Source organism: Cuculus canorus, chromosome 12 (assembly GCF_017976375.1).
Source record: "Cuculus canorus isolate bCucCan1 chromosome 12, bCucCan1.pri, whole genome shotgun sequence".
NCBI classification, from domain to species: Eukaryota; Metazoa; Chordata; class Aves; order Cuculiformes; family Cuculidae; genus Cuculus; species Cuculus canorus.
Window position 1 is genome coordinate 15,779,110 of NC_071412.1, and position 27,554 is coordinate 15,806,663.

General features: G+C 56.1%; 1 protein-coding gene across 7 annotated transcripts in view; it reads right to left on the minus strand.

The window, feature by feature from the left end:
* The window catches only part of TLE3 (TLE family member 3, transcriptional corepressor), a 32,274-nt gene extending 5,595 nt beyond the window's left edge, over positions 1-26,679 (minus strand). The window contains exons 1-15 of one of the 7 annotated variants that reach the window (XM_054077274.1): positions 26,394-26,679; positions 25,734-25,867; positions 24,822-24,922; positions 24,673-24,736; positions 23,446-23,490; positions 14,280-14,342; positions 13,761-13,835; positions 6,911-7,112; positions 5,329-5,345; positions 2,646-2,765; positions 2,346-2,396; positions 2,007-2,162; positions 1,727-1,859; positions 925-1,106; positions 60-136 (exon numbers count right to left, since the gene is read on the minus strand). In XM_054077274.1, the coding sequence (XP_053933249.1) occupies positions 60-136; positions 925-1,106; positions 1,727-1,859; positions 2,007-2,162; positions 2,346-2,396; positions 2,646-2,765; positions 5,329-5,345; positions 6,911-7,112; positions 13,761-13,835; positions 14,280-14,342; positions 23,446-23,490; positions 24,673-24,736; positions 24,822-24,922; positions 25,734-25,757 (1,310 nt within the window). In that variant the 5' untranslated portion in view covers positions 25,758-25,867; positions 26,394-26,679. Of the gene's footprint in view, positions 1-59; positions 137-909; positions 1,107-1,726; positions 1,860-2,006; positions 2,163-2,345; positions 2,397-2,645; positions 2,766-5,328; positions 5,346-6,910; positions 7,116-13,730; positions 13,836-14,279; positions 14,343-23,445; positions 23,491-24,672; positions 24,737-24,821; positions 24,923-25,733; positions 25,868-26,393 lie in introns of all 7 variants that reach the window. The other 6 variants (XM_054077272.1, XM_054077273.1, XM_054077269.1 and 3 more) reach the window with 6 other exon arrangements.
* Between the last annotated feature and the right edge of the window lie 875 nt (positions 26,680-27,554).

Here is a 27,554-nt window from a genome sequence, read left to right on the forward strand (position 1 = left end):
CCCCTCCTGGGCACATCCATCCCCACCCGGTGCATAAAAAAAAACTAAGAGGGGCTTACGGTTTCCCTCCAGGGATGGATGCCAGGCTTGAGGGCAGGCCAGGAGCCCTCATGGGCGGATGCGGATCAAAACCAACCTGTCAAGAGACACATACACATAAGGCCAGGAACGAGCTGGGCACGCAAGCAAACAGCTCCCTGTCCGCAAGGCTGGGCAGGCATGGGGAAACCCAGCAGCTGCCTCTTTTCCCTCACTTCTCAATAGAATCATGGAATGGTTTGGGTGAGAAGGGACCTCAAAGCCCATCCAGTTCCAACCCCCCCTGCCATGGGGGAAGCCTGAGCACCTCCCACTGGATCAAGTTGCTCCAAGCCCCATCCAGCCTGGCCTTGAACACCTCCAGGGATGGGGCAGCCAGCACTGGTCTGGGCAGTCTGGGCCAGGGCCTCTTCATGAAGAATATCTAATGGCTATTTTTTCCCTGGCAGAAAGGGGAAGGACTGGAGCACCAGCCAGAAGTTCCACGTTCACCCTTTTCATGCTGTTCCCGAGGCCCCAGGGACAGGAGCAGCCAAGCCATGCCCAGCACCCTGGCCGCAGAACCCCACCCCGCCCGCATCAATGGCAGCATTTTGCTTCTTTCTTTGCCTTAAAGCATAGGATTGAAAGTTCAGCAAGAGCAAGGGGAAGGGGCCTGCACAATCCCACGGGGAAAGGATAAATGCCAAGGGAGTGGCACAAATGCATCACCTCACAGGGAGGTATCTCCCACCCAGTGTCCTTTGACGGCAGCAGATTCAAAACGCAGCTCATAAGGAGCCCCAGATTCACAGGGAAGCACCCCCTGCACCCTCTCACACCCTCCCCACACCCCCCACCAGCGAGAAAGGAGCTAAAAGTGCTACGTACAGCTCCAAAGCTCACCATTGGCGACCGGCCATAGGCAGCGGCGGCAGCGGCCGCGGCGCTCATCTGCGGGGGGATGTTGTGGAGCCCCGCATAGGCGCCAGGGCTGGTGAGCGAGCCGTTCATCTCGTGGTGCCCCATCATCGCGAAGGGAGCCGCGTAGGAGCCTGCGATGGAGATGGGCGTCCGCAGGGCTGAGGCTGCAGGAGGAACATGGTCAGGGGATGGAGCCTGACAGCATCCAGCCCCGCTCGCCCAAGAGGATGGTGTGCAATGGCTGGATCTCTCTCCTCTCCCCACCTCTGGTGTAGAGACTATCTGAGCTGCTGGCATCCCTGTCCTTTTTCCCTGGCAGAAAGGGGAAGGACTGGGGCATTAACCAAAAGTTTGTGGTCTGCAAGGACCACCGCAGGACATGCTCACCCTCCCTGTGCTGTTTCCAAGCTCCCAGGGGCAGGAGCAGCCAAGGCATGCCCAGCACCCTGCCTGCATGGTGCCTTCTCTGCATTAATGGCAGCGTTTTGCTTCTTGTTTTGCCCTAAAGCGTACGATTGAGTGTTTAGCAAGAACAAGGCAAAGGGAGCTGCACAGTCCCATGCGTGCAGGAAGGATAAACCCCAAGGCACTGTCCTGAGCTGGATTAGCTCCCTGATAAACCTGAGCTGCCCCCCAAACTGCTGTCTCTCCAATGGGGGCAAAACTGGGGACAGCTGCAAAGAGGGGACACTGGGGGACAGCAGTAAAGAAGGGGCACTGGTAGGTACAGTGGCAAAGTAGAGGCACTGGGGGACCACAGGGCACCCAGGGGACCGGTACCCACCCAGAGGGTCCATGCCAGTCGGCTTGCCAGGCATCGGCCGCAGCCCCGGGGTGCTACTCGTCCCCGGGGTCGGAGCATCATTCCTCGGTGTTGGAGTGTTTGACTTGAGCCCAGGCGTCGACGATTTGTCATTCTGGATGGAGAAGGGATGAAAACAAGAATGGATGAGGTTCAACTGTTGATACCTGCAGCTCCTGGCTCAGAAAGTCCCCAGACCCAGCAAGCACCCCTGGCAGCCGTGGGTGCCACCCCCAACACCCTGGCAGAGCGAAGGACATACGTGGCCCAAGTCTTTAGTCTTGGAAGAGGGAGTGCTGCTGGAGGAGGCGACCGAGGCTGGGCTGTTTGGTGCATCCCCCTTCTTCAGCCCGCGGGCTTTGTCTATGCCGTTCTCTGGGGGCGAATGGGCTGGGCTGACCCGGGGGGTGGCAGGGTCCTGCAAGACAGGAGAAAGCACTGGCACCTGCAGAAGCGAGGAGGGCTCCCTCTGGCTCCTCTTCCACACAGGGACGGGGTTGGTGCTGGAGGGACCCTAAGGCATCACCCCTCATGCTACAAACCCCTATCAGGGTGCAGGGAGAGGAACAAAACTGCCAAAATGCCCAACAGCCCAGCTCACCTCATTGGAGACATCAACCACCAGGTCATCGCTCTTGTCACCATCGCTGTCCTGAAACACAAAGTGAGTCACAACCCACAGAGATACCAAACCCTGGGGCAGAGGGAGGCCTGGGGATCCAAACCCCCCCGAAACAGCCGAACTCAGGGCACCCACACCACATCTGGGAAGCGTTACCCAAACCCCGCTTTCTCCCACCCAAAGCCCTGCACAAACACATGCTGCACACCCTGTGCCTCGCACCGCTGCATCCCTCCACAGCTCTCCGCCTCCCAGTTGCAGACCATCCCCACCACTCACATATCGGCTCATGCTGTCCTTCTCCTCTGCTTTCCGTTTCTTGGAGTCGATGCTGTAGTCTGTGGAGCTCCGGTGTTTCTCACTGGCTCGCAGGCTTTCCGAGGGTGAAACGGAATTGTTCTGCAATAATAAATGAAACTTTTAAGTTGGAAATACAAGGAAATGGGACTACAGGAGGTGCCACAAAGTGGCCTCTAGCCAGCACTGAGCCCAAAATCCATCTCTGCCCCAGAGTGCTAAATACTAACAGTTGGGTAAGACCCCAAGGAGCTGGGGACGGTCCAGCCTAGGCTGGAGGATGGCTACCACCACTCTGAGCATCACTCCAAGCCCCAGGCGGCTGTTCTATTCCAGCAAGGATGCTTGTGGGCACCCAAGCCTATTTACTGCGAGAGCAAGCACAACAAAGAGGGGTGCTGGTGGTTGTTAAGAAAGATAAACCCTGGGAGGAAGCTCTGTGGGATCCACCAGCAGGTACTGGGCAATGCAGAGAGAAGAAAAAGCCATGATCCTCTAAACTAGACCTGCCTTCTCACCCTCTGCCCTCCAGGGGAGCATCAGAGCTTCACTCCAGCCCTGGGCAGGAGAAGGGCTTTGTACAAGGGCTGGTACCCATGGGTGAAGCACAGCGTCACAGCACTGGGACCTCCTCCCTGGTGTTCATTAGGTTGGATGGGGCTCTGAGCAACATGATGTGGTTGAGGTTGTCCCTGCTCGCTGCAGGAGGGTTGGACTGGGTGACCTGTAAAGCTCCCTTCCAACTCAAACCATTCCATGATTCAGGGATCAAAGGAACCACTTCACCCTGACTCCAGTCAAGCCCCACGAGCCACCGTGTTCTGCCCAGCCAAAGGGCATCCAAAAACCACTTGGAAAATAGCCATCACCGGGAGCAGCTCCGCTAGGTGGGGGCTTTCAATGCCCCTTTCAAGCAACAAAGCCCAGGAGAGGCCAGTATTCCCAGAAAAGCCCCTTTTGCATGCTGGGATTGGGCTGGGAGCAAAAATGGCAGCACAAAACAACCTCGTGAGCACTGGAGAAAGCCCAGCCCTGCGCAGACGACCTTCAATGAGTTTCTCTGAGCAGAGGGAGAAATCCTCATCACTCCACATCTCGTAGCAGCGCCCACCACCCCTGCTCAGTAGAAACGTTCCTAAGCTCCTCTGCCTTGCCTTTCTTCCCCGGCTGAAAGGGAGAACTAAAGCAGTTCATGTTTCTCCTCGGTACCCAATAAGCAGCTTTGGATAACACCGGGCTCTTTCTTCTCAGGCAGTCATGCTGAAAACCCCTCGCAGCTACCAGAGACTCATGTCAAGCGTTTAGAGGCATCGATCCACCCAGCCCTGCTGCTGGCCCGACGCCAAGCAACTAAATATTTTTTTATTGCGCAGGCAAGGCTAGGAAAATATGAATGAGTAACGCTGATTATCGGGTGCGTTCAACCTCCGCAGGGAATCCTTGGGATTGCATTTTATGGATCAGGAACCTGCCCAGCCCTGACGGCCCCCTCCCTGCTGAAGGAGCAGGTTAATGATGCCCAGTTCCCCTCCTTCCCCCCATAAATGGGGCTTTTCTTCCCATCCGCCTCCCTCCTGGCTCTCAAAAGGCTCATTTGTGGGCTCAGGGATGGCAGGAAATTACTGCGAAGCTGTGGCTCAGCCAGGCTTTGTCCTGACAGCTTTACCCCGACATGCGGCATTGTGTGCCCCAGGGGTGGGGGGCATGGGCTGAGCACACACCTCCCCCAGCAAGGTCAGCCCCCCACACTGTGCACCCCAGGGGTGGGAGACAAGGTCAGCCCCCCACATCATGCACTCCAGAGGCGGGGAGCATGGGCTGAGTCCCCTCCATTGAGGGCAGCCCCCCACCAGCCTCTGCCCACCAAAACCGAGACAACCCCCCCACCCTCCCTACCCACGCTCAGACACCGCACCCAGGCAAAGCACAAACCCAGCTGCTGTTAGAGTGAGGCGACAGGGATGCAAATAAAAAGCAGCCGTACTGGAGGTGCCGGTTGCCCTCCACCACGGTTATTTAGCTGGTTAGTTAACTGCTTGACCTTCCAAGTCCTACTTAACACAGCGTAATAGCTGGAACCCCATCCCAACAGATTAGATGACCCAAGATAATAGACGAGTGATCAGGAATAAAATAGCTTTCCTAATCACCACAGGATTTGGAGCTGCCACAGACTCAACTGCGCTCGTTCACAGAGCTTAGGCAACTGAAACCGAATCGCAATGCTCTGTGGCAATCAAAAAGATTTAAACCCAATCTCATAACTGGCTCCAGTCATCCCGGTACATCCAACAGCTCCTCCAGCCAGGGGAAGGGGTTTCCTGCTTGCTTTTTCAAACAGGACTTCTGCAAAAGGCATCCCTAAAGCCTGGCTTGAAACCAATCACAGAATCATGGAATGGTTTGGGTTGGAAGGGACCTCAAATCTTCATCTCCTCTCTTTCACCTGAAACCCATTACCCCTCATCCCATCCCTGCACTCCCTGATCCAGAGCTCCTCTTCAGCTTTCCTGGAGCCCCTTTCAGTACTGGAAGCTGCTCTAAGGTCTCCCTGGAGCCTTCTCTTCTCCAGGCCGTACAAGCTCAACTCTCTCAGCCTGTCAATAGATAAACCAAAACCACGCAGCCACCAGAAATCGAGAAAGAATGAGGTAACAGCACTTACTGCACTTGAGTCTCGCTCTTTTAGAAGAAGTTGGCATCCCAGGTGAGGTCACAGCCAAAATAAAGACAGGAGAGAAAAATACAGCAAGTTAGAACAAGTATTTAAACAGAAAAATAAACATAGAGCTCCTCCTTGCAAGGTCTCCTCTCTTGACTCAAAACCTTTCAGCTCTCTTTGACTTTGATTCATAATTCCTGTCCTCTCTCCATCCAGCCTCCTGCCCCTTCCTTTTTGGCAGAGTGATTTATTTGGCACAACACACAGTGGAAAGGGGAAATGCTGTGAAATGCAAACGGCATGGCATCAGCCTAAGGCTCTTGTACCCAAAGTCACCAACTCGTGAGAAGGTCCTGACAGACCACTTCTGCAGCTACATTAATGGGATGTGGTTTGGCCATTCTTTTGTACACAAACAGCCTGTTTGTCGTGGGATCTCCAGGGAATTTCATAGAACCATGGAATGGTTTGGGTTGGAAAGGATCTCAATGCTCACCCAGTTCCAACCCCTGCCATGGGCAGGGACACCTCCCACTGGATCAGGTTGCTCAAAACCCCATCCAACCTGGCCTTGAACACCTCCAGGGCTGGGGCAGCCACCACTGATCTGGGAAACCTGGGAATCTCCTCTCTTTCAGCTGAAAACAGTTCCCCTCATCCTGTCCCTGCATTCCCTGTTCAAGAGCCCCTCTCCAGCTTTCCTGTAGCCCCTTTTAGCACTGGAAGGCCTCCAAGGTCTTCCTGGAGCTTTCTCTTCTCCAGGCTGAACAACCCCAACTCTCTCAGCCTGTCCTCACATGGGAGGTGCTCCAGCCCTTGATTCATCTCCATGTGCAGCCTCCTCTGAGCTCGTTGTTGGTTTGTGACTGAACTCATGCATCATTTTGTCTTCTAAAAGGATTGTCCTATTGCTAATACTAATAAAACCCAAATTTTATATTGAATATTTCTGGTTTCCAGGCCATCAAAAGTCTCTGGCAGTGACGGAGAGGAGGAAGGTTGCTTCACCACTAAGGCATGGCTCGATGGGGATGCAAGTTTTGCAGTTAGAGTCCATCAAACCCCATGAGGACTCAAACCCGTGTGGCAAAAGCAGGAGCACATCAGCAAATCAGTCTAAGAGAGGTCAATCTGCTACAGTGATTTCTCAGCGCAATTTGATTCCTTGCCCTAAATCAGCCAAGAATGGAGCGGTCTAGAGGCAGGTCCCCTCCTCCCCTGCCACCTCAAACACCCCACCAGCCCCCAGCTGTTCCCAAGGATGCTCCCAAGGGGCAACTTGACTTCACTCAACATGAAAAGCAGGGAGAGCTTTAGAATCACCTGAAAGCCGCCACTGGGAATTGCTGCAACAGAAACAACACCTCCCAACACCTCCTCAGCTGCCAAGGCCGAGCTGAGGTCTTCAAGCATCATTTAGCGAAAGCTGCATCCACCAAATCAGGAGCCTGTCCCCTGAAGACCACTCCCCAAGGGATTGGGCGGCAGGAGCAGACACATGCTCGGACCAGGGCATTTCTCACCCTGGGGGATGCAGTGACGAACAGCCCCCAGGGACCACAAGGAGCCAGCCCCTCGCTCTCACCTCTGTGGTCCAAGTCGTGATGGTTTTTCTCATCCTTGACAGCGAGGTGGGCCTGGCTGCCCAGGGCGCCAAGCGCCAGCAGCCCCGAGCTGCTGCCAGTGACCGGCGGGATGCCCGGCGGCTGGAGCCCTGAGGGGTGCGGTGGCAGCTGGACCGGGGGCCCATGGGCGGCGTGCGAGAGGTGCTGCGCCTGGAGCTGCTGCTGCTGCAATGAAACCACCAGTGAGCCGGGGAGGGGGCAGCGGGACCGCGGGTGATGCGAGGCATCGAGCACTAGCACAGCAGCAGGAGCAGTGCTGGGAACGGGCACGCCCAGTGCCACGGGAGGGTGGCAAGGGGTGCCCGGCAGAGCTGCCCTGCTCGGCTGCCTGGAAGGAGAAGCCCTGTTAGCAGCAGGGACAATCCCCACCACACCTGCCCGTGACACGGCCGGGTGGCACAAGTGCACGCATAGTACACACACACCACACCAGGGTGCAGGAGTCATCCTGCATTCAAGGTAATTCCCATCATCGCTGCAGGCTTGCTTTTCAATAAATATAAGCAAAAACCCAAACAAACAGGAGTCAGGACACAGAAACTGGATCTGACTGGAGTGCCAGCTGCTAAGCCAGCTCAGAGAGAGGAAACCCAAGCATCCTCGAGACTCGGAGGCCACCTCAGAAAGGAAAAGCTTTGCGTATTTGCTCAGGACCAGCTTTAAGGCACCTGATGGGGAAAAGAAAACTGCACACGCAGTACCTCGGCCTCATCTCGCCACACTGCTGGTCCCGGCCCACTCCAATGCAGCTGGAGGATGAGGATGGCCACACTGGAGGTGCACTGGTTGCCCAGGCATCCTCTCCCTACAGCCCCCAGCATGCAGGCAGGTAGCACGGGAGGGTGCATGGCCCCCCCAGCTGCTCCCCTCCTCTCCAGGGCTTTGGGGAGCCTTGAGCCCCAGCTGCAGGAATTGCCTGCTCGTTTTTAACAGGAAAAAGCTGAATTACAGCTCTGGGGAGAGGAAGAGAAAACCAAACGCATCCCTTATGTTTCTATTTCAATACAAACTCAAAGGAAACAAGCTGAAATCCAAGATGCTGGCTATGAGTCAGGGCCCACCTTTGGTGGTGTCACTGCCAGGAGCCCCAAGGCCACCCCTCCCTGGCTCCTCCACCCAAGGACGGCAGTGGTCCAGCCAGGAGGGTCTCAGAGCTGATGTTTATGTTTCCAACCCTCATGCCTGCACCCACAGCCACCTCAAGCAGCACCTATTTAGCTGCTGGGGACAACAGCATTTGGGACACCAAGCCCCAGCGAGAATCGCGGGCTAGGGAGACACCCAAACTGCAGAGGAGCCTCTCCCACCTCCCCACGGTGCTCACAACCAGCTCCAGTCAGGTTTTCTCCCTCCCTGGTGCCACCAAGCATGGCAGAAGTCGTCACCAGATCTGGCAGCTTTCTAGCAATCCGTGCTGTGCACAGAGAAGGATCCTGTGGCATGGTGAGCGGATGCATCACCAACCCACCCCTTGCATGGGGCACCCCGAAGGGCACGGACAGACACCAGCCTGCTGCCTTTGATACTGAGGGGTATGGATGGACAGACAGCCACTAACCCGCTCCCTTGCGCCCCAAGGGGCACGGACAGATGCCAGCCCACTGCCTCCAATCCCAAGGGGCGTGGACAGACAGACTGCCACAACCCATCCCTTGCACCCTGAGGGGCATGGATGGACAGACACCAACCCAGCCCTTGTACCCTGAGGAGCACAGACAGAGGGCTGCCACTCCACTGCCTTCAGCCCCAAGAGGCACAGACAGACACCAACCCACCTCCCTACATGGACAGACAGACAGAGAGCAGGCGAGGGCCCTTCCTGCAAGTCTCAAAGGGGCTCAGTCCCAGCCCTGCACTGCCACAGCCAGGGAGCGAGGGGCTGCAGCCACGCCATTGCAGCATAGCTCAGCTCACAGCACGGCAGGAGAACACCAAAAACACCTCCCAGGTATGTTTCCAGCATTTCCATCCAAGAATTTTCAGCACATCTCCGCCAGCAGTGCAAGGGGATACAAGCAGGTGCCCCAAACTGCTCTGCAGCACTGGGATGATCCCAGCACATCCCAATGGGGGTGGGTGATCCCCCCTAGGGCTGCATCAGTCACTGCAACACAGCCCACAAAACACACTGGGATATCAGGAGGAGTGGGTTTAACCTGAGGGGTCCTGCACTCAAGCTTGGCACAGGGCACAGCTCAGCCCCACTGTGCACAGAAGGTGCACTTAAAAAGCTTTCCTCCGGCTGATGAGCAAGGCTGGTGCCCTCCTGTCTGCAGCCCCCGAGTGCTGGCAGCCCCTGCACGCCTGCGCTGCAGCAAGGGGCTCTGCTACAGAGCCGTGCATGCAGCCCTGCAGCCTCAGAGAGGCTGAGGGCAGGCTGCATGACCCACACACCCCTGGGTGCACCCTGCAAATGCCCCACCAGCCCAAACACCTGGCTGCAGGAGGCAGGATGCAGCTTTTCAGAACCCACACTGAGGCCATGAAGCACAGTTCATCCACCACTGGATGAAGGACGTGTTTTAGGGAGCAGCAGGACGGGCACAGCGGGACCAGATGGGTGACCCACTCCTACCAAGCTCCGCTTTTTAAGCCTTGTGTGAGGGGAGAGGGAAATCCCCACCAAGGATGCAGCCCAGAGTGACAGCGGGAAGGCAGTAGCTGCAGTTTCAGGCAAAGGAGATGCATTATCTTAAAATGCAGCTTCTTCCAGGCAGCGCAGAGCTCTCAGCTGTGGCAGAAGCCAAATCAAGGAGGCAATTAGGCCTCTGCAGTGCTGTTATAGGAAAAGCATAAATCATTGTGTCCTCAAAAGCAGGAGGTTGTTTGCTGCGGCTGGGCTGCTCCATCCACAGGGCAGAGGAGGGGACATATCCTCAGTGCCTCCATTTGAGGACGTGCCCCCAAACCAGTGTGTGCAAGGAGGCCTTTCTCGTCGGGCAAGGGGAGCACGGCAAGGCAGACCCCAGCCCCAGGGGCTCTGCCAGATGGTGCCAGCACCGTGCCACTGTGTCCCTCGATGTCATGGAGCACAGTCCCTGCCTCCTCGCCGTGCACACGTTCCAAGATCAATCCTTCTGACACCAAAGCAGGAGGAACACAGCCTCGGCTCCTGCTGAAATCAATGAGGCTCTTTACAGTCCCAGTCTCACGTGATTTCCACCCATTGAAGTGGCCATTATATCAGAGCATCACCCTGGACAACAGCCACGATGGTTTTCCAGCACAGTACACTCCTCTCCCGCACGCTTTCCAGTGGTGCCCATCACCACAGGGCTGGGAAGCACAGAGATCCAACATTTTATCCTCCACAAACTCCAACTTCCATGGTGGGCAGAAATACATGCACCACATAACGCTCCTCCCAGGAGCTTTCCCCCTGGGGTGAAACCCCCACAGAAGCAGCAACAGGGTCTCACAGCCATTCCTGGGTCCACGCAGCAACACTCCAGCCTGGGAACATCAACTTGGGTCACAGCCTTGGCTCGGCCCCAGGAGACAACGTAGCTCCAGCTCAAGCAAGTGCAGCAGCACCCAGAGCAGGGAAGGCAGGGATGATCACCACTCTGAGCCTCGCCCTCCAGCAGAGCCGAAAAATACCAATTTCTTCCTTCTTTTTAGGCTGCCAACAAATAAATCCATCCAATGGCTTCGAGAGCTACAGGAACTGTGGCCCCATGGAGGCTGAGCCCACTTGCAGCAGCCTCACTCTGGCATGCAGGGCTGGAAATGAATGTCAATACACAACATCCCACTGTGGCCGAAGATACCATTTAATGGTGGTTTTCTCCCCTTTGGCAGGCAGGAACCAGCAAGCAGAATCCATTTTGAATGTTTCCTTGCCAGGCAGCTCAGTTTTGAAGCCTTGTCCCTCTGTCCGGCGTCAAAGCTGGGCTGCAAGAAGATCACGCCAGGGCTGCAGACCTCCATCCTGGCACCGCTGGAAGGAGCCGTGGCACAGCCAGGTCACTCCCATGGTAAGGAGAAGATGACAAAGCGATGAGCCCAGCACATATCCCGATGGCAGGGCAGGGTGCCCATGCAGGTTCTTGCAGTGCCGTAGGATCCCCAGACTCTGCTCACACTCCTCAGAGCCATCTCAGGTCCTTCCCAGCTGCATTGCTCCACACTGCATGTGCACCTTAGCCCAGCAAGCAGTCGATGTACATTCCTCCTGCGCAGCACTCGGGAATCACATCCTGGAGACTCCACGGAGAAGGATAAAACCCGCCTGGGACTCCACAGCGCAGAGGGATGCAGCAGAACTCAGCAATGCTGCTCACTTGGTGTCTTCTCTGCTGAAAAGCCCACTTCCCCTCCCCTTGCCCCTTATTCCTATCCTTGAAAAAGGTTGTTTTTAAAAAACACATCACGTGGAGGCTTGTTGCAAGCAATTGGCAGGGTTGCAGGAGCTCTTCAGCCACCTTCACCACCTGACAAACACTCCCACGCTGGCAGCCACCTGCCTTATGCCAACAGCAGGACCCTCCCAACACCTCTTCAGTGGACCCAAGCTGAAGGACAAGCTCAGACCCACTCAGGATGGTGCACTGGGGCTTCCCATCTGCTGGTGGACCCCAAACTGGGCTGACTTGCCCAGCAGAGCTCAGGATGTCAGCCTGCAGGAAGGGGCTGTGGACCAAAGCCCTGCAACGCCAGCTCCTTGCGACAACAGGGACGTCAGCATTGCCCAACCCCCAGGTCCAGGCTAGGACTGGTTGGAGACACACAGCTACGGAGATGCTTCCTTCTAGAGCCCCTCGGCACTTGCCAGACAAATATGGTTAAGATATGAAGAGGTTACGATTTACGAGAAAGGCTGGCAAGGAATATCTCGTATGTAGAGTGTTTTTAATTGGATTATGTACATCATGCTTCATGCCTTTGTTAACCGATTTAATGGTTCACCACTTAAGTTCACCACTTGCGTTAAATTTAGTAAAGTAGTCTAATCATTTCCAGAGCTATAACCAAATCAAGGGCTCAATTTCACAGAAGCCTGAAGCAGAGGAACTGTGAGACAATGGCCTAGATGCATAAAATTAACAGTTCTTGACCTCAAAAGGGGCAAAAAAGAAGGTTTTAATGATTTGGTGCATTTGTGTGTGTGTGTTGGGTCTGTTCGTGGCACCTGTACAGAGTTGCTGGTGCAGTTCATAAATAGTCGTCTTCGCTCACTGCAAGGAGGTGGCAGAGCCACCCGTCCCCCCAGCGCTGTGATGTATCCTCACGGGACACAGCGGGCGCGTGGCCGTGCGCGCTGCCCTCTTCGATTCAAGAAGTGCAAACAAACATAAGCGCTCTGCCCCACATGAGCAACCCTACAGCAACAAACCATGGCAGGCACAACGGGGAGAAACTGGTGCTGGAAATCACCAAACCCCTCTCAGTTTCACATCTCAGGAGGCATGGGGCAGGTGCAGCAGCCACCAAGAAACATGGATCCATGATCCAAACCAGCTCCGCATCTGCCTGGGGCGTGCAGCACATTCCAGACAAGCTGTGCCCTCCTCTCCAGCCATCACCACACACGGCCTTGCTTGCAGCCCTCCTTCCCAGCACAACCCTGGGTCCATGCCTTGAAAAACCGCAGTGGAGGAGATGCTCTCCGCTGCCCGGCCCCCCCAGCTCTTGCTCAGATCAGCTCCATGCTCTCCTAGCTGCCCATAACTCCTGCCTCCTGAAAGTTCATCAGGCAAAGCGATTAAACGGCTGGCTGCTTAATGATGGGAGGACACTCGCTCTGATCCGAGGAAGCAATTACCTTGAAAATGGGGGTCACGCACCCCCGCTCATTTACCTTAATTGAATTCCAATATCTGCCTCTAGCTGCCTGGGCTCCTGGCTGTGACTTAAAGCAGCTCATCAAAGCCGAGCATCTCCCTGGCTCTGCTGTGGATGCGCCAGCTCAGCTCACTGCGAAGGTGCGAGGAGCAGGCAAGAGGCCAGGCAGCTGCTTGGTGCTGTGTGTCACCCCAGCAAGGCATGATCCCGTGCCCAGACCGCTTCCAAAGCCCCACCAGGAAGGATTCAGCAGCTCTCCTCAGCCCCAAGGTTTGCAGGAGCCCAGAGCATGAATCTGTGCTACCCACAAAACCAGAAAAGTGTCTATAAAAGTGAGTTAAATGCAGAGAATCGTAAAGATTCTCATAGCTTAAGAACTGCAAGTAGTTACTCAAAAAAAAACAGATAAAAAGCAGTGGGTTTTGAAAAACAAACAGCAAAGGATCTCCAGGGCCACCTCCCCAGGATGCTGGCTGGGGACGCTGATGTCCCAAGGTTAAGGGAGCTCCAACAGAGAACAGGTTTGCTGCGGGACTGAGACCATTATATCAATTAAAGAGATAACAAAATGTGTTAGTCTTAACTATCCAAGATCTATGAGAGAGAGCCCGGTAAGGCGGGAGCGGGTAAGTCAATGCATGGAACAACAACTCCATCAGATTTACAGCACATTTCACATCAACAGCACACGCAGAGACATGCCTGGGCTCAGGGGTTCCGTCAGGGCATCCAGCCCCACTCCCCAGACGCTCCCCAGTCTCATGGACATCAAATTTGGTTGGTGGGGATTCCTGGTGCTGCATTAGTGCCCCAGTAGGGGGACTGGGCTGCCCAAGCAGTGGCTGCCATCCCTCCCTCTAGCTCCATGCCAGATTGGGGGAGATGTGGTGGTCTGGGGGGGGGCAGGGTGCTGCGAGTTGCCCTTTTTTAAGCCCACCTGAGTGCAGGATTGCCTCTGGTTATGGTAAATGATAGGAATAAAAGGGGTATACACACGGTGAGAGGCAGATTGGGAAGTCCACGTACCCCGATGATAGCATTCAACTCCGTCATTGTCACTTGCTTGGCACGCTCAACAGCCTGTGCCACTTGCTGTTGGTGCTGTGGGGACAAAGGAACACAGCTGGGTCATAGCTGGACACGGGGGCACCAAGCCGGGACATAGCACCCCCACATTCCCCTGGCACCCCCTTTTTTGTCCATATTTCACTCATGAGAGCAGCAGCCCAGGTGAACCTCCCTGCACCATGGGGTGCATGGGGAGCCTTTTTTGCCCCACAGGTTCAGTGCAGACTCCCACGGCCAAGCAAACCCTGAAGGGCTGAGCAAAGTCTCTACCCCCAAGTGTTTTGCAATATGCACCCAGAACCTGAGCCTCATTTCTCAGAGAAAATGAGCCTCACACCCCTAAACCCCAAGTCTGGTGGAGCCAGGTTCATTCCCACTACAGGATCTCCCCCTGAGGGACACAGTGCTGTCTTCCCGGGGAACACCCACCCCCCAGAGAAGCAGCATCCCCCATCTCATATGTGAAAGCGTCCTTACCTCTTGTGACAGAAAAGGCATGATCTGGGCTAAAATCGTATTCAGTCTTTTAGCAATTTCTGTCTGAAAAAAGGGAAGAAGAAAAAAAAGCAACAGTTAGTACTGAGCAGCCTCCCACATCTGCACGAGGCTTCCTGGCAGCAATGTCATGTGCCCCCTCCCTGTCCCTTCCTGTGAATCCCCTCCTTATCCCTTCCCATGTGTCCCCTCCCCTGTCCCCTCTCAGCCACCTAAGAGGAAACATGAATCCCAGAAGAGACGAGGAAAGCGCCTTCATGCACACTCTGTGCCTGCAAGTGCAGAGCGGCAGCTCTGCTCCCCAAGCTCTTGGGACCATTTTGGTCCCTTTCCCATCAAGGGACAGAGTGTCACGGAGCACCCCCAGCCACTTCACAGCAGCCTGGGCTTCCCTGGCTTCAAGAAAAGGTAACCAGGTGCTCCCCCATCCTTAGAGCAGTTACTGCTCTCTGCAAAGGCTGGATCACATCCCAAGATGCAGTTGGGATTGGGCACGGGGACAGCCCCTCACCATCGCTTTCTGCTCCCAGAGCTCAATTTGTGGGTGTTGAGCTTCTTCAGCAGAAACCAGAGCACGCACACACTGCCCTGGCACAGTCAGCACTCAGGCAACAGCGAGGGCTGGTGGGTGCTTGCTCTGCTCTCAGCATCGGTGAGGTCTTCCCCCACCCCAAACTGCAGTGGTTTGGCTTCCTTTTTTCATCTTCACATCACAAGCTGTAAATTTAACCCATAACGACACACCCCCATCACCTTGACCGTATGATATGAGAGTCAAACAACAACTTTGTGCCATCAAACCATGGTTTCTGCAACTTGGAATAACGCTTTCCTCCAGTGGAGAGGCAAACAGCAGCAGCCCAGTGCCCAGAGATGCCATCCTGCCCTGCACCCTATGCCCCACGGATGCTCGTGTCCGGCACAAGGAGCTGCCTGGATCGCTGCTGCCTGGCTCCCAAGAGTTAATGCCGGCTGCTGCGCCGGCCCAGGCAGCTGTTAAAACAGCTTTTGGTCCAACTCAAACACAGCCCGGGCTGAGCAGCCGTGAGGATTCAGCGCTGCAACAATGGCCGGAGCTGAGCCCTGGCGCAGAATCAAATGCCCAGAAATTCCTTCCAACAGCCCCAAGCATCTCATTATCAATAACCAGCAATTAACTGGGTCTCGCTTCAGCCTCCCCATCAGCAAGGTTCCTCCTCCCCGAGATGGCCAACAGTTGCCTCACGCCAGGAAAGCCCCTGTGTGCTCCCTAAATTACTGCTTGCGCTCCGAGCACCCCGAGGCTTCGCCCTCCCTGATCCCTACTGCTCAGTTCCAAGGTATCCCCCGGATGTGCGCACAGCAGCTGATTAATCCTAACCGCAGCGGGGTGCTGACCCAGAAAGGGGCTCTCAACTCCACCTGCTCCCAAACACTGCAAGAAAAAACCCAAACATTCTAGTTTGGAAGGGGAAAAACAAAAGAGAAATAACCTACAGACATTCAAGCCCTGCTTTGAGAAACTGGGCTGGGGCACGTGGCATCACTACCAGACCAACCCGAGGTTACAAACGGATGCAGAAGCACAGTTGACACAGGCCAGGACAGCCCAAATTCCCCCAGCCCAGGCTCACGCCTGCAGAGCAAACAGCCCCATTTGAGCCTGTGGCCACGGGGCTCGCTGCACAGGGTCCCCATGAACCCCTCGCTCGCTGACAGGCAGCACCTTTGCATAGGCATCAACGGTTTCAGCTTCAAAGTATGGGGAATGTTTCTCGCCATCGTCTTTTCCGAAAGCGCCCCGACGATTGGGTTACACCTGATGCTTTTCTTAGCCTTTCCAGAGGTCAGGGCAGCGTGCCGGCACTCGGGGCCAGGGCAGAGGCAGCTGAAAGCAGCTACAGCTTGGATTCAGGTACCTTGGCCACAGCTACGCGAGTGCTGCGGCCGCCAGGATTATCACAGACCTGAAAGCAAGGGCGCAGGGCTCATCAGGCGGCGGCTGAAGGCACGGTGCTCCCTGCCCACACTCCTCTGTCCCCGCAGCATCAACAGCGAGTGGCACAGGCTGCTGAGCGCACCAAACAAGCGCCAATGATGGAGTTGAATGCCATCATCAGGGTACGTGGACTTCCACTTGCTGCTCTGGCCAGCAGCAGCTCTTCAAGACCAGACCCATCATCCACCAACCACTCTGAGCCCACAAAAACTGGGCCACAAGCTCAAACTGCAGAAACAAAGCCACGTGCTGTGTCCAAAGGAGAGCGGTGCGGGAGCGTGGGTTGGCATCGCGTGTGCTGCCGGCCACCCTGGCAAAGCAGTGCTGCTCCAAAGTGGCAGCTGTGCCACCGATAACCACCCCGGTGCTCATATCACGCATTGCTCAGCGATACGTAAACCGCTGTAGAGGCCTTTCTGGCACTGCCGCATCGATTAGATTACATATAAACTGCAGCTCCATTAAATATTTATTCCTTCAGATGATGCCTATTGGATTCTGGACGCAACAAGCGCTCGGCACGTTGCTCCTCCAACACAGTCGCTTCTCCTGCGAGCTCCTTCTTGCCAGCCCCCAACAAATTCTAGAACAAACACAATCCTTCCTTGAGGTGCAAACAGCAGTGACAGCATGAGCAGTCCCGCCGGCTGCGTGTCCAAAGGTGTAAAGGGAAAAATGCAGCATCCAAAGAGGCCGCCTCCGCGGAGGAGGGAGGGAATGCACTGGATTTTCCCTGGGCACCATCCAGCACTAACACGGTCCAGACAACCATGACGACCCATCGCCTCCACGTTTAAATCCAATTCTGCCCAAACTTCCACCAAAGATTTGAAGAACAATTCGGTGCTCTGCAAAGAGAGAGACTTCCCACGTGGGATTCAGCAAGCAAGAAGATATTAGATGTCCAAAATATTATGTTTACGACCGCGAGGCTTCCTGTTAACACGAGATTCGATGATCTTTAAATATTTGTTCACTTGAACTTTTCCAATTCCCCAGCAAATTAAACTCTCATTGTCCCCATTAGAAGTTTAATCGGGAGCGAAACGGGATCCTCCGGCGTGCTGGGAACAGGGAAAGGTTTCATGCCCGACACCTTCCCCATAAGAAGGCTCATTCATCACCTCACCCCAGAGCACAGAGCCCCCTCTGAATCCCCCCAAGCCACTCCTGCCAAGAAAAGCTTTCGTTCCCCGCTGCGGGGTTGCCATGGCAATCCCAGCCTCCACATCCCCTGCATCTTCACTGGACCACAGCACGCAGCAACGAGATGGGGACTGCAAACCAGCAGTGGGTAAAGACCAGGGGCTGCATAGGGCACCCCTGGAGAGCAGCCCAGCACCCACATTCCTGCAGCGGCACCTGCACCCGTAGGAGCACCTCCCAGGATGCTCCGCCCAGGCAGTGGGATGCTGATGGCGGCTCCATGCCCCTTGTTAAAAAGGGCAAGGAGTCAGGAGAACCTGAAATCCCAACTAATCCCGCGCTGCGCCCTGTGCCTGCCAGGCATCTGACCCATTGCTAGGCAAGAAACACTTCTGGGTGGCGTTCTGCGAGCAGGGAGCGATTGGAGAACACATTTGCACTGGTAATAAATCAAGAGACACAGCGCTTTGGCCACGGGCTGCAAGTCCTGTCACCCGCTCTTAAAATGGCCAGATCAGCTCCCAGCACCCAAAGCACTTAAGGGCATGGAGAGAGGCTACTGGAGCCCAGCCAAGCACCGACTGCAGCAGTGCGTGGCGGCATGGTGTTAAATAGCTGGGGGGTTGGCTCTCCCCAGCAGCTCCAGCCCCGTCTGCTCATCTTTACACCTGGACGTGGCAGAGGGAAGTTTAAAAATAACTCTGCCGGCCATCGGTCACAGGCTACACGGAGCAGAGCTGAAAGGAGCAACCTGAAGAGCGGCCCGAAGCACGGGAGTGCAAGCCCAGCCCTGAATGGGGTGAGAGAATGGGGGGAGCCTGCACCCTGGTGTGACATCCTACAGACATCGCTCGAGGCCACAGAGATGCTTCCTGCACTAAAATATATCGGCTTTGGCCTTAGCTGAGCAAGCAAACAAGAGCTGCAGGGCTGCCTCAGCCCCATCAGTGCCCCGGGGCTGCACTGCGGGCTGATCTCAGCCCTATGGCAGAGGACTGCACTGAACCACCTCCTGGGTACCCAGCACTTGGGAGCCTTTGGGGTCAGCACTGAGCCATGTTCTGGGGACAGAGACGCTTGGAGAAACCAACCCTGTAGCCTCCAGGCTTCCCAAATGCTCTGCACAAAGCAGGTGCACCCCAACCAGCATCCTGAGCAGGACAGATCCCCCATGAATCTACATGGTTTGGAAGCAAGTCGCACCAGGACACCATCTCAGATGCAGCCTCAGAACAGATTCTGGGCCACACCAGAAGAAATTCCCTTGCTTAGCGATTTAAACAGCAAGACGCAGGCTAGAGACAAAACCCTAAATGCACGGCATTGCTCTGCTGACCCTTCCTTCTCTTGAATAACATGCCAAAACGTCCTAAAGACTTTCCACACCCCAGGGGCAATGGGGTTGGAAGGGCTGCCAAAGGCAATGATCCATAGGATGCAGGAACACAGCACCACCCTCTTCCTACCATGGTTCACACAAGAGTCTCAGGGAGAAGCAATCACCCCAGAGCCTTCAGAGCAATGGGGTTGGTAGAGCTGCCAAAGGCAATGGAACGTGGGATGCAGGGATGTGACATCATCATCATCATCCCATGCCTCATGCAAGATTCCAAGGGAGAAAAACCCACCCACAAGCCCCCAACTTCCTCCTCAGCTCCACAACCACGGGTTCGCTACACGCACCCCGTGTCTCCAAGACGGGTCTGCACCACCATCACTCTCCTCCAGTCACCCCAGCTCCACCCCAGTGCTGCACAACACCCCAAGAACCTCAGCCCTGGGAGAGGGTGGCGGGGCAGTCGGCAAAAGGCAAGGAGTAAATCACACCAGTGGTGAAGCACCAGCAGCATTTGTTGAAACCAGGATATTGTCTCTTTAAGCACATGAAAATAAGGCCCTTGAGCAGTGTGGTTCTCACTCCGGCGCACAATTATGGGTACTTTCAGCTGTCTACCACTATTTCAAGTGCTCTCTCCAACCAGGCTGTCAATGGCATGTTGAAAGCTATTTGTGGCTGCTATCGTTATTAGCAAAGTGGAGAGCTTCGCTGATGAGAATTCAATTCGGGGAGGGGGTGTGGAGGGGCAGACAGAACACCTCCTTACATAATTACACCCAGCACCCAGGCTGGCGAGGGGCAGAGCTCACCTAGGATCCCCAAAACCCACTCAGGGACCCTAAAACCCCATCCGGGGACATCAAACCCACCCAGGGAAATCAAAACCCCACCGAGGGACCCCAAAACTCCCACCTAGAGGCCCCCAGACCCCCACCTGCTGCCTCCCACAAGGGAAGGGAGAGGTGAAGATGGCTGACAACGATTCCCTTCTACCTTAAGAGGCCCAAGAGCATCACCCTAACAAATTACTTTAGCAAATCATTACCTGGCACTCCTCGCTAACAAGCCTGACCAAGGATATTGTGTTCTTGGAATATTCTAGAACATAAACCCCATGCCTCTCATCCCACGGAAGTGTCAGGAGGGTTCGGGTTTGTTTCAAGCATTAAAGTGTTTAAGCACCAACACAAGAAGTGCTTATGCGGAGAGTTCTCAGCCATAAAAATCCCAGCACAAAGGTTCTCCTGCCGAGGTGTCCTGTTTCCCCACATAAAATTAGTCTTTCTTTTGGAATTGTTACTACATTTAGTGATTATCTACAGAGAGCTGAACAAAAACAATACCAAAGCAACCGGGGTACCCGAGTTTCTTTTGTAAAAATCAATTAACCTTAAAAAAAAAAAAAAAAGAGTTTTCAAAGCAAGCTCCCAAGCAGCCTCAGGTTGAGGCAGACAGAGCCGGGCCCGCAAGCGCCGCGTTCAGCAGGAAGGCTGCTGCAAGGAGCAATTCACTGCGTTACAGGCAACAAAGTGGGTAGTCACTTCCGAAATATTTCCTTGCATATGGAGTTGCTTATAAAACTGCATTTTTTTTTTTCCCCTCAACAAGAAACAAAACAAGAAAAAGGGGGGAAAAAATTACCACACCCGGCCACATATGCACGCACTTAACATTCAGCGTAGAAGAGATAATCTGTTATATAAGCCCACAGCCAGACAATCCCCTTTTGCTTAAAGATGAAGTATCCATCAATGTTTGTCTCGAGCAGATGTAATCACAAGCAGTCAAGTCTGGAGGGCAGGACACTGCATGAATAATTCAGGCACTCCAGTCTACTTGATTGTGTGCAGATAAACACAAGTCAACCGCTAAACAGGTCAGCTGATAAACTTGTTTGTTCAGGACTAGCCACCCTCGACCAGATGCAGGCAGGACCACGCTGCAATTAGCGGCGGGATGCCTTCTGGGGGATGCTGTGTCCCCAGAGCAGGGCAGCCCCCTCCGGGCAACGCTTGGGCTGAGCTCTGCATCCTGAGTTAGCTCCATCCCTCTGCTCAATCCCCGTTCTCGAGCTCCCACAGTCCATCACTCTCCTCCTTCCATCCCTGAACTCTTCACATCCCTGAGCTCCTTCCATCCCAAGCTTTCCCCACGCCTCTGCTCCCTCCACCCCTGAGCTCTTGCACCCCATCCCTGAGCTCCCTCCATTTGAAGTTCTCCCCATCCCTCCACTCCCGAGCTCGCTCCATCCTGAGCTCTCCCCATCCCTGGGCTCCCTCTCACCTCACTTTTGCCTGAAAGCGCACTGGGAGCAGCTCGGGCTGCTTTGTTTTCCTCCAGCACCATGCACGCTGCTGTCAATTAAACAACAAGACAGCTTCACCTCCCCAAAGTTTCCCCGTCAGCCCGGCACTAGGCATGCAGCATATGTCACCAGGAACAACTCAAGCAGGCGGGGGATGCTCAGCGCAGCCTGGAATCATCCGGTGAAGATTTCATCTGCTGAGTTGCAAGGCAGTGAAGCTCCCAGCGAGGCGCACACCGACCACGCAGGGCCTCCCCGTGCGCAACCGCTGTGGCAGGGCAACCGCCACCCTGCAAAATCCAGGTCAGGGAGGGCAGCGGAGGCTCTGCCTGCACCAGCCCCACCAAAAACCACCCCTGGACATCTTGAGGTTCCTCAGTTACCCTGCAAAACCATTCCAGAGACTTCACCTTGCCAAATGTCACGGAGAAGACATGCTATGTTTTCACGCCACAAGACAGAGCAGACTGTAGAAAGCGCCATCCGCACAAAGCCAGAGCCCATGCCGTGCTCTCACTCCATAGCCCCAACACTCATCCCATGGTGCAAACCCTCTGAGATAGTTTTTGGTCGCAAACACACACTGGTAGAAAAGATACATGCCTGGGGAAAGAGCCATTGCTTCTAAAGTTTTGACCAAAAGAAGTAGCTCAGTATCTTGCAACATTATCTCAGCATCACCCAGCACCTGCACAGAGCCAAGCTGCTCCATCACCAATGGATGAGCCATTGGCATGAGCCATTCCCTCTCCCGAAAGCAGCCTGCACCAATGTTTGTGTTACTCCAGTCCCTCAAGTGTTTCTGAGGAGGCGGCGGGGTCCGTGTCCTTCTGGATGCCTGCAGAACGCTGACCAGGTTCTCCCCGGAGGCCACCACACAGGAATCCTGCATTCAGGAGTATTCCCACCAAACCCATGCCTGAGGCTTTCCCGAGCTGTGCCCCAGCCCTGCATGCCCCCAGTCGCCCCGGGCAGGGGGACTCAGGTCCCACGCAGCCCCTATCAGTGCTCCCTACAAGGACACTTTTGTCCAGGCAGAGGCAATGAAGAGAAAGAAGCCGGGATTATCTGCACAGAAGATATTTTTACAAAACTGAAGACTAAGCAGTAATTATTTTTGTTACCCTGTGACTCCATACCAGAAGGCTAAAGGGAAGCGTGCGCAGAAGATTCACAGAGGGGCTGCTTTGAATCTCATCAACCGCCTAACAACACTTTCTTCCTTAGGGCTGCAACGCTGCTATTAAGCAAAACCACTTTGGAGTTGAATGGGGCTGATTTGGGAATTGCAAAGTTGATGTCAACTTCTATCTGCTTTAAGTTCTTAATTAGAACTCCTTCTAAAACCAGTAAGCGGCAGCAGCACAAATAATCGGGTCTAATCTCAATAATACTTTATTCCTTTAAGTTTTACCATCATGTGCCCAGCCTTTAGGCTCTTTAACTATAATCTTATCAAGGTAGCACACCACATTCTGCTCCGGCCTTCTATATTTTCCCTTTAGGCAAGTTACATATTAGAGGAGATCGAAAAAAAAAACAGAGAGCACCAAACATTGCTTCATTTTCCAGATGCAAAGACAAATCCGCGACATTGAGCAATACAGCGTAAGATATCACTATCCCTGAAGATAATTCCCTTCCAAGTCTCACGCTACAGCATGGGGGATGACCTTAGAAAGAGGCACCTCGCACCAATAACAAACCCATAGGGAAACACAGGAGATAAGAGTATTTTCCGAGGGCTGGGAACAAGCTACTCTAGGTACTGACCTCCCAGCATGGAAGGTAAGGCGATTTTCACCTTTTCTCACAAACATTCTTTTCAAAATCCAAGTTCCTCCTATATATAAGGCAAAAAAACCCACCAGCCTGCCATAAACCGCCAGTTCCTGCTGCCAGGCCACAAGATCTCACCTGGTGTCACGGCCCCCACTGCAGCGCTGCTTCCCTGTTTAGCACAACCGGGGCTCATTTGAGCTCAGGGTGAGAAAAGGGCAATGGGAATTACAGAATCACAGCACGGTTTTGGTTGGAAAAGACCTTTAAGATCATCAAGTCCAATCAGCGATCCAGCCCTGCCAAGTCCATCTCCCCAAGTACATACGACATCTACTTGCCTTTTAAACCCCTCCAGGGATGGTGATTCAGCCTCTTCCAATGCTTGACAACCCTTTCAGTAAAGATATCCAGCCTAATATCCAGCCCAAATCTCCCCTGGCACATCCTGAGGCCATTCTCCCTCATCCTACCACTGGCTGCCAGGGAGAAACCAAGCCCCACCTTGCTACAACCTCGTTTTAGGTAGTTGTAGAGAGCGATGAGGTCTCTCCTCAGCCTCCTTTTCTCAAACATCATTTCCCCCCTTGGAATCACTCACCTGTTTGTGCATTTCAATATTCAAACCATACGACATTTCATAGTACTGGAGAATAAAGGGGAAAAAAAAAAGAGACAAGAATTTGCATTAATTTAACAGGAGGTATTTGCATAAGGTCATTACCAGAAAGCATCCTGCTCAAAATTGCCCTTAAAGCTTTCGCAGCCAAGGAAATTATACCTTATAACAAGCAGATGTTTATAGGGTTTAACTGGCATGCATTTACCAGGAGGACACTCCTTTTTACTCCTGTTTTCTCCTCCTAAGCTACTTAGAAAAACAAAAGATGTGCAGAGCTGTGAGAGGCGCCTGCTCAGCCCTGGCAGAACAGGTACAGCCCGGAGCCGGGCCAAAAACCCAGCTTCTCACTGCATGGGGCGGGGGGAGGGAAGGAATTTGTTCTCTCCCCACCAGAAAAAGGGGTTCAGGGGCAGCTGAGCCGGTCAGACACAAAACTGAGCCCCCAAGGGGGCTCTCATGCAAAAAGAGGCTGCTGGGCAACAAAAGAGCCTGCTTTGACCAGAAAAAGGGGGGCAACCCGGGAAAAGGGGGGTAGAAGCCCCGAGAAATTGTGGGAGAGGATGTTCTGGGAAACGGGGGGGGGGAAGAAGAAGACAAAGGTGAGGGATTCTCCTTCCCTGGGAAAGAGAGAAGAAGGAGGGGGGAAGCCCTGGGAAAGGGGGAGGGGGCATAGAACGTCCTGGGAAGAAGGGCAAGGAGGGGAAATGCCCTGTGAAATCTTGGGGGGGGCTGCCCTGGGAAATAGGGGAGTGGGGAGAGAAAGGAATGCCCTGGGAAACAATGGGAGGGGGGAGAAAGGGAGAGAGTATCCTGGGAAAGGGAGGGAAAAGGGGGAGTGGGATGCCCTGGGAAGGCACCAGGGCAACCTCACTCCCGCTCCACTGAGCGCCCCAGGGCAGCCCAGATCCCCACCCAGGGCACCCCTCAGACCCAGGCTCACAGTCACAGACACACCACCCCCCTCCTGGGGCTGCAGGAGCTGGCAAAAAACGGGGTTAACAGGAAACTTGTTCCCACTTCAGCCCCCTGCTCCCTGCTCTCCAGGATTGGGGGGAGAGACAGGCAGCCCCCTCCCTGCGCCAGGCAGGGGGTCAGGGTCCCCAGGCAGGAATGAGGGGGGGGTGTTCCCCCCTTTTGCAGCACCCGCCTGGGCTCCCAGCTAATGACATTTACAGCCTGAGCCGAAATCTGATTAAAGTCTCTTACCATAACGTAATGGCGCTGCATTTCTGTCTTCTCGTTCGCCAGTTTATCATACTCCACTTTCAGGCTGGGGAGGGGGGAGCAGAGGGTGAGACCCTGCAGGCAGGGCAGGGGGGCAGGGACGGGGGGCAGGGAGGCTCCCCCAGACTCACCTGTGGTACTGGGCCTGCAGGAACTGGAACTCGTCCTTGATCCGGTCACAGGATTCGGCTACAGTGAATTTGAAGCCCGGCTGGCCCGGCTGGTGGGGAGCCTGTGGGAAAACGGGGTGCTCAGCGGTGGGGTGGGGGGCTCACGGGAAGCGGGGTAGCCAAGGGCTCGGGGCAATGGGACTCACCAGGGGGAGCAGGGTTTGGGGGGTTGGTTCACAGGGTCTTGGGGGGAGCAGGAGTCACTGGGGGCAGCAGAAGGAGTCGGGGTGCAAGAAGAGTGGGGGAAGATTCAAGGGGAGCAGGGAAGGGGGGGTAAGAGGGAGTCGTGGGGGGAGTGAGACTCACCAGGGGAGGACGTTGGGGGTCTCAAGGGATGCTGGAGGGGGGTCAGAGGGTTTCAAGAGAGTGGGGGAAATAGGGTAGGGGGAGTTCAGGGGGTCTCAGAGGGAACAAGACTCACTGGGTGGAATGGGGGACGTCGGGGGGAGGCCGAAGTGGGGAGGGGAAGATTTGAGGGAGCAGGAGAGGGAGGCGGGGAGGGATTCGTGAGGTTTGAAGGGTCTTGGGGGAAGTGGGGTAGAGGGAGTTAAGAGTCTCCGGGAGAGCGGGGTGAGTTGGGGGGAGTGAAGTGGCTGGGGGGGGGGGAAGGAGCGGGCTCAGGGGGGTCTGGGGACTCCGCAGGGGGAGCAGGATGGGGGAATCGGGGTAGATAGGGGGGTCGGGAGGTCTTGGGGGGGATCACCAGGAGGAGCGGGGGGGGGCGGAATCTCACGGGTCTCGGGGTGTCGGGGGTGCACGGGGAGGTCGGACTCACCAGGGGCAGCGGGAAAGGGGAGCTCGGGCGTTAGAGGGGAGGGGGAGCGGGATGTCGGGGTGGGGAGGGGGGGGGTGCTCGGGGGTGCCGGGACTCACCGGGTGCCGGCCCTGGGGGTACATGGCAGGGCTGGGGCGCGGTCACAGGAGCCAGCCGCGCCGTGCCAAGCTACGGCGATCGCGACGTGCGCTGCTGCCCGTTGGCCACGGAGCGCTCCGGGAGAGACCGAGAACTGGAACAAAGAGACGAGAGGAAAGTCCGTGCGGGGGGCGGAGGAGAGGGGGGGGGGGGGGGGGGGGGGAGAGAGAGAGAGAACGGGGCCGGCGGGGGGGGTTGGGAGGGTGGAACGGAGCCGGCGGGCGGGTTGGGAGGGGGGTGGACGGACTGTGCTCCCCCTTTTCCTGCCGCCCCCCCCCCCCGGCGTAAAGCACCGCACCGGCGGGGAGGCGCTGCGCACCCGCGGAGCCCAGCCCTGCCCGGCCGAGCCGCAGCCGGGGCCAGGTGCTGACCCCCCTGCTTCCGGCGAGAAAAAAAGCCAAATCGGTCCAAAAAAAAAAAAGACAAAAAAAAAAAAAACAAAACCCAAGAAAAAAAAAAACAAAACAAAAAAAAAATAAACCCAAGCCGAAGAGCGCCGGAGGAAGGAGGATCCCGCGGAATTCCTGCTGCGAGGAGAAGGGGGAAGCAAAGCCAGGAACTAACGCCGGAGCACGACGGCCATGGAGGAGAGGAGGAGGAGGAGGGGAAGAAGGCCGTACACATCCGACTTCCCGGGCGCCGCGGACATGCGAAGCGGTGTCTCCGCCGCGGCTCCCCCCCCTCCCGCCGCCGTTCAGCTCCGCGCAGCCGGTAGCGCCGTAACTCCACAAGCCATGGTGCTGCTCCCGGGGGAAGAAGGGTCCTGGAGGGGTCGCGGAGCCGAGCAGCCGCTCCCGGTGGAGCCTCGGCGGGCGCGGAACGAGGCAGCGCTGAGCACGCGGTCCGGTCCCCGCGCCGCCGCCGCCGCCGCCGGAGCGCCCGGGCGAAACGGGGCGGCGGGGAGGGGGAACAAAACCCGGGCGGCCTCTCCGCTCGCCGGCCAATCGCGGCGGGGCGCGCCCACGTGGGGCCGCGGACGGCGAGCGCCGATTGGGCGCGCACGTCACAATGGCAGCTCGCGGCTGAAGCGGCGGCGGGGCTGCCCCGCGGGCCACGCCCCCTCCCTAAGCCACGCCCACTCGCCAAGCCACGCCCACACGCCGCCACCGCCCGGTTCCCCCTCAGGCCGCGGGGATCGCGCCCGGTTCCCGCGGCGGGCGGGGACTGCGAACCCAACCGAGCCGTTCTTACGGCTTCAGTGTTTTCACTCGCAACGAGCCGTGATCTCGGCGTGGGGAAGGGGGGGAGCCCGAGCCACCGGGAGGATGCGCTTCCTCCCGCCCTTCCTCCCTGTTTGATGTGCCGGTTCCCCCGGTACCAAGCCGGGGGGGGGGGGGGGGGGTGTGTTTTCCCCCCTCCCCGGCGGTTCCCTGTGACTGTGAGCGGTTTTAACGAGGCACACGGAGAGGAGGGGGTCCGGGGCACACACCCACCGCCCCGGTTCACGCGTGGGACGGGCGGGCGGCGCGCGGGACAACCGCGACCCCCCGGCCGCGCCCCGCTCCGCCACACAAAATGGCTCCTTCCCTCCCCCCGCGTCATTCGGAGCCTCCCCGCCCCACGTGGGGTCCCTCCGGCCAACCCGCCAATCGCAGCCCGCGAGTCGCCGCGTCCCTGCGCGCCATTGGCTGAGGGGGGGACCGCTGTCAATCAAAGCCACGCGGGGCCCCGGCGCTGACAAACGGCGCTGCCGCCCCGGCCCCGCCCGCCAATGGCGGCGTAATTAGCGCGGAATGGCTTCTCCTCCCGCTCAAACGAGCCGGCCCCGCCGCGCAGGGCTA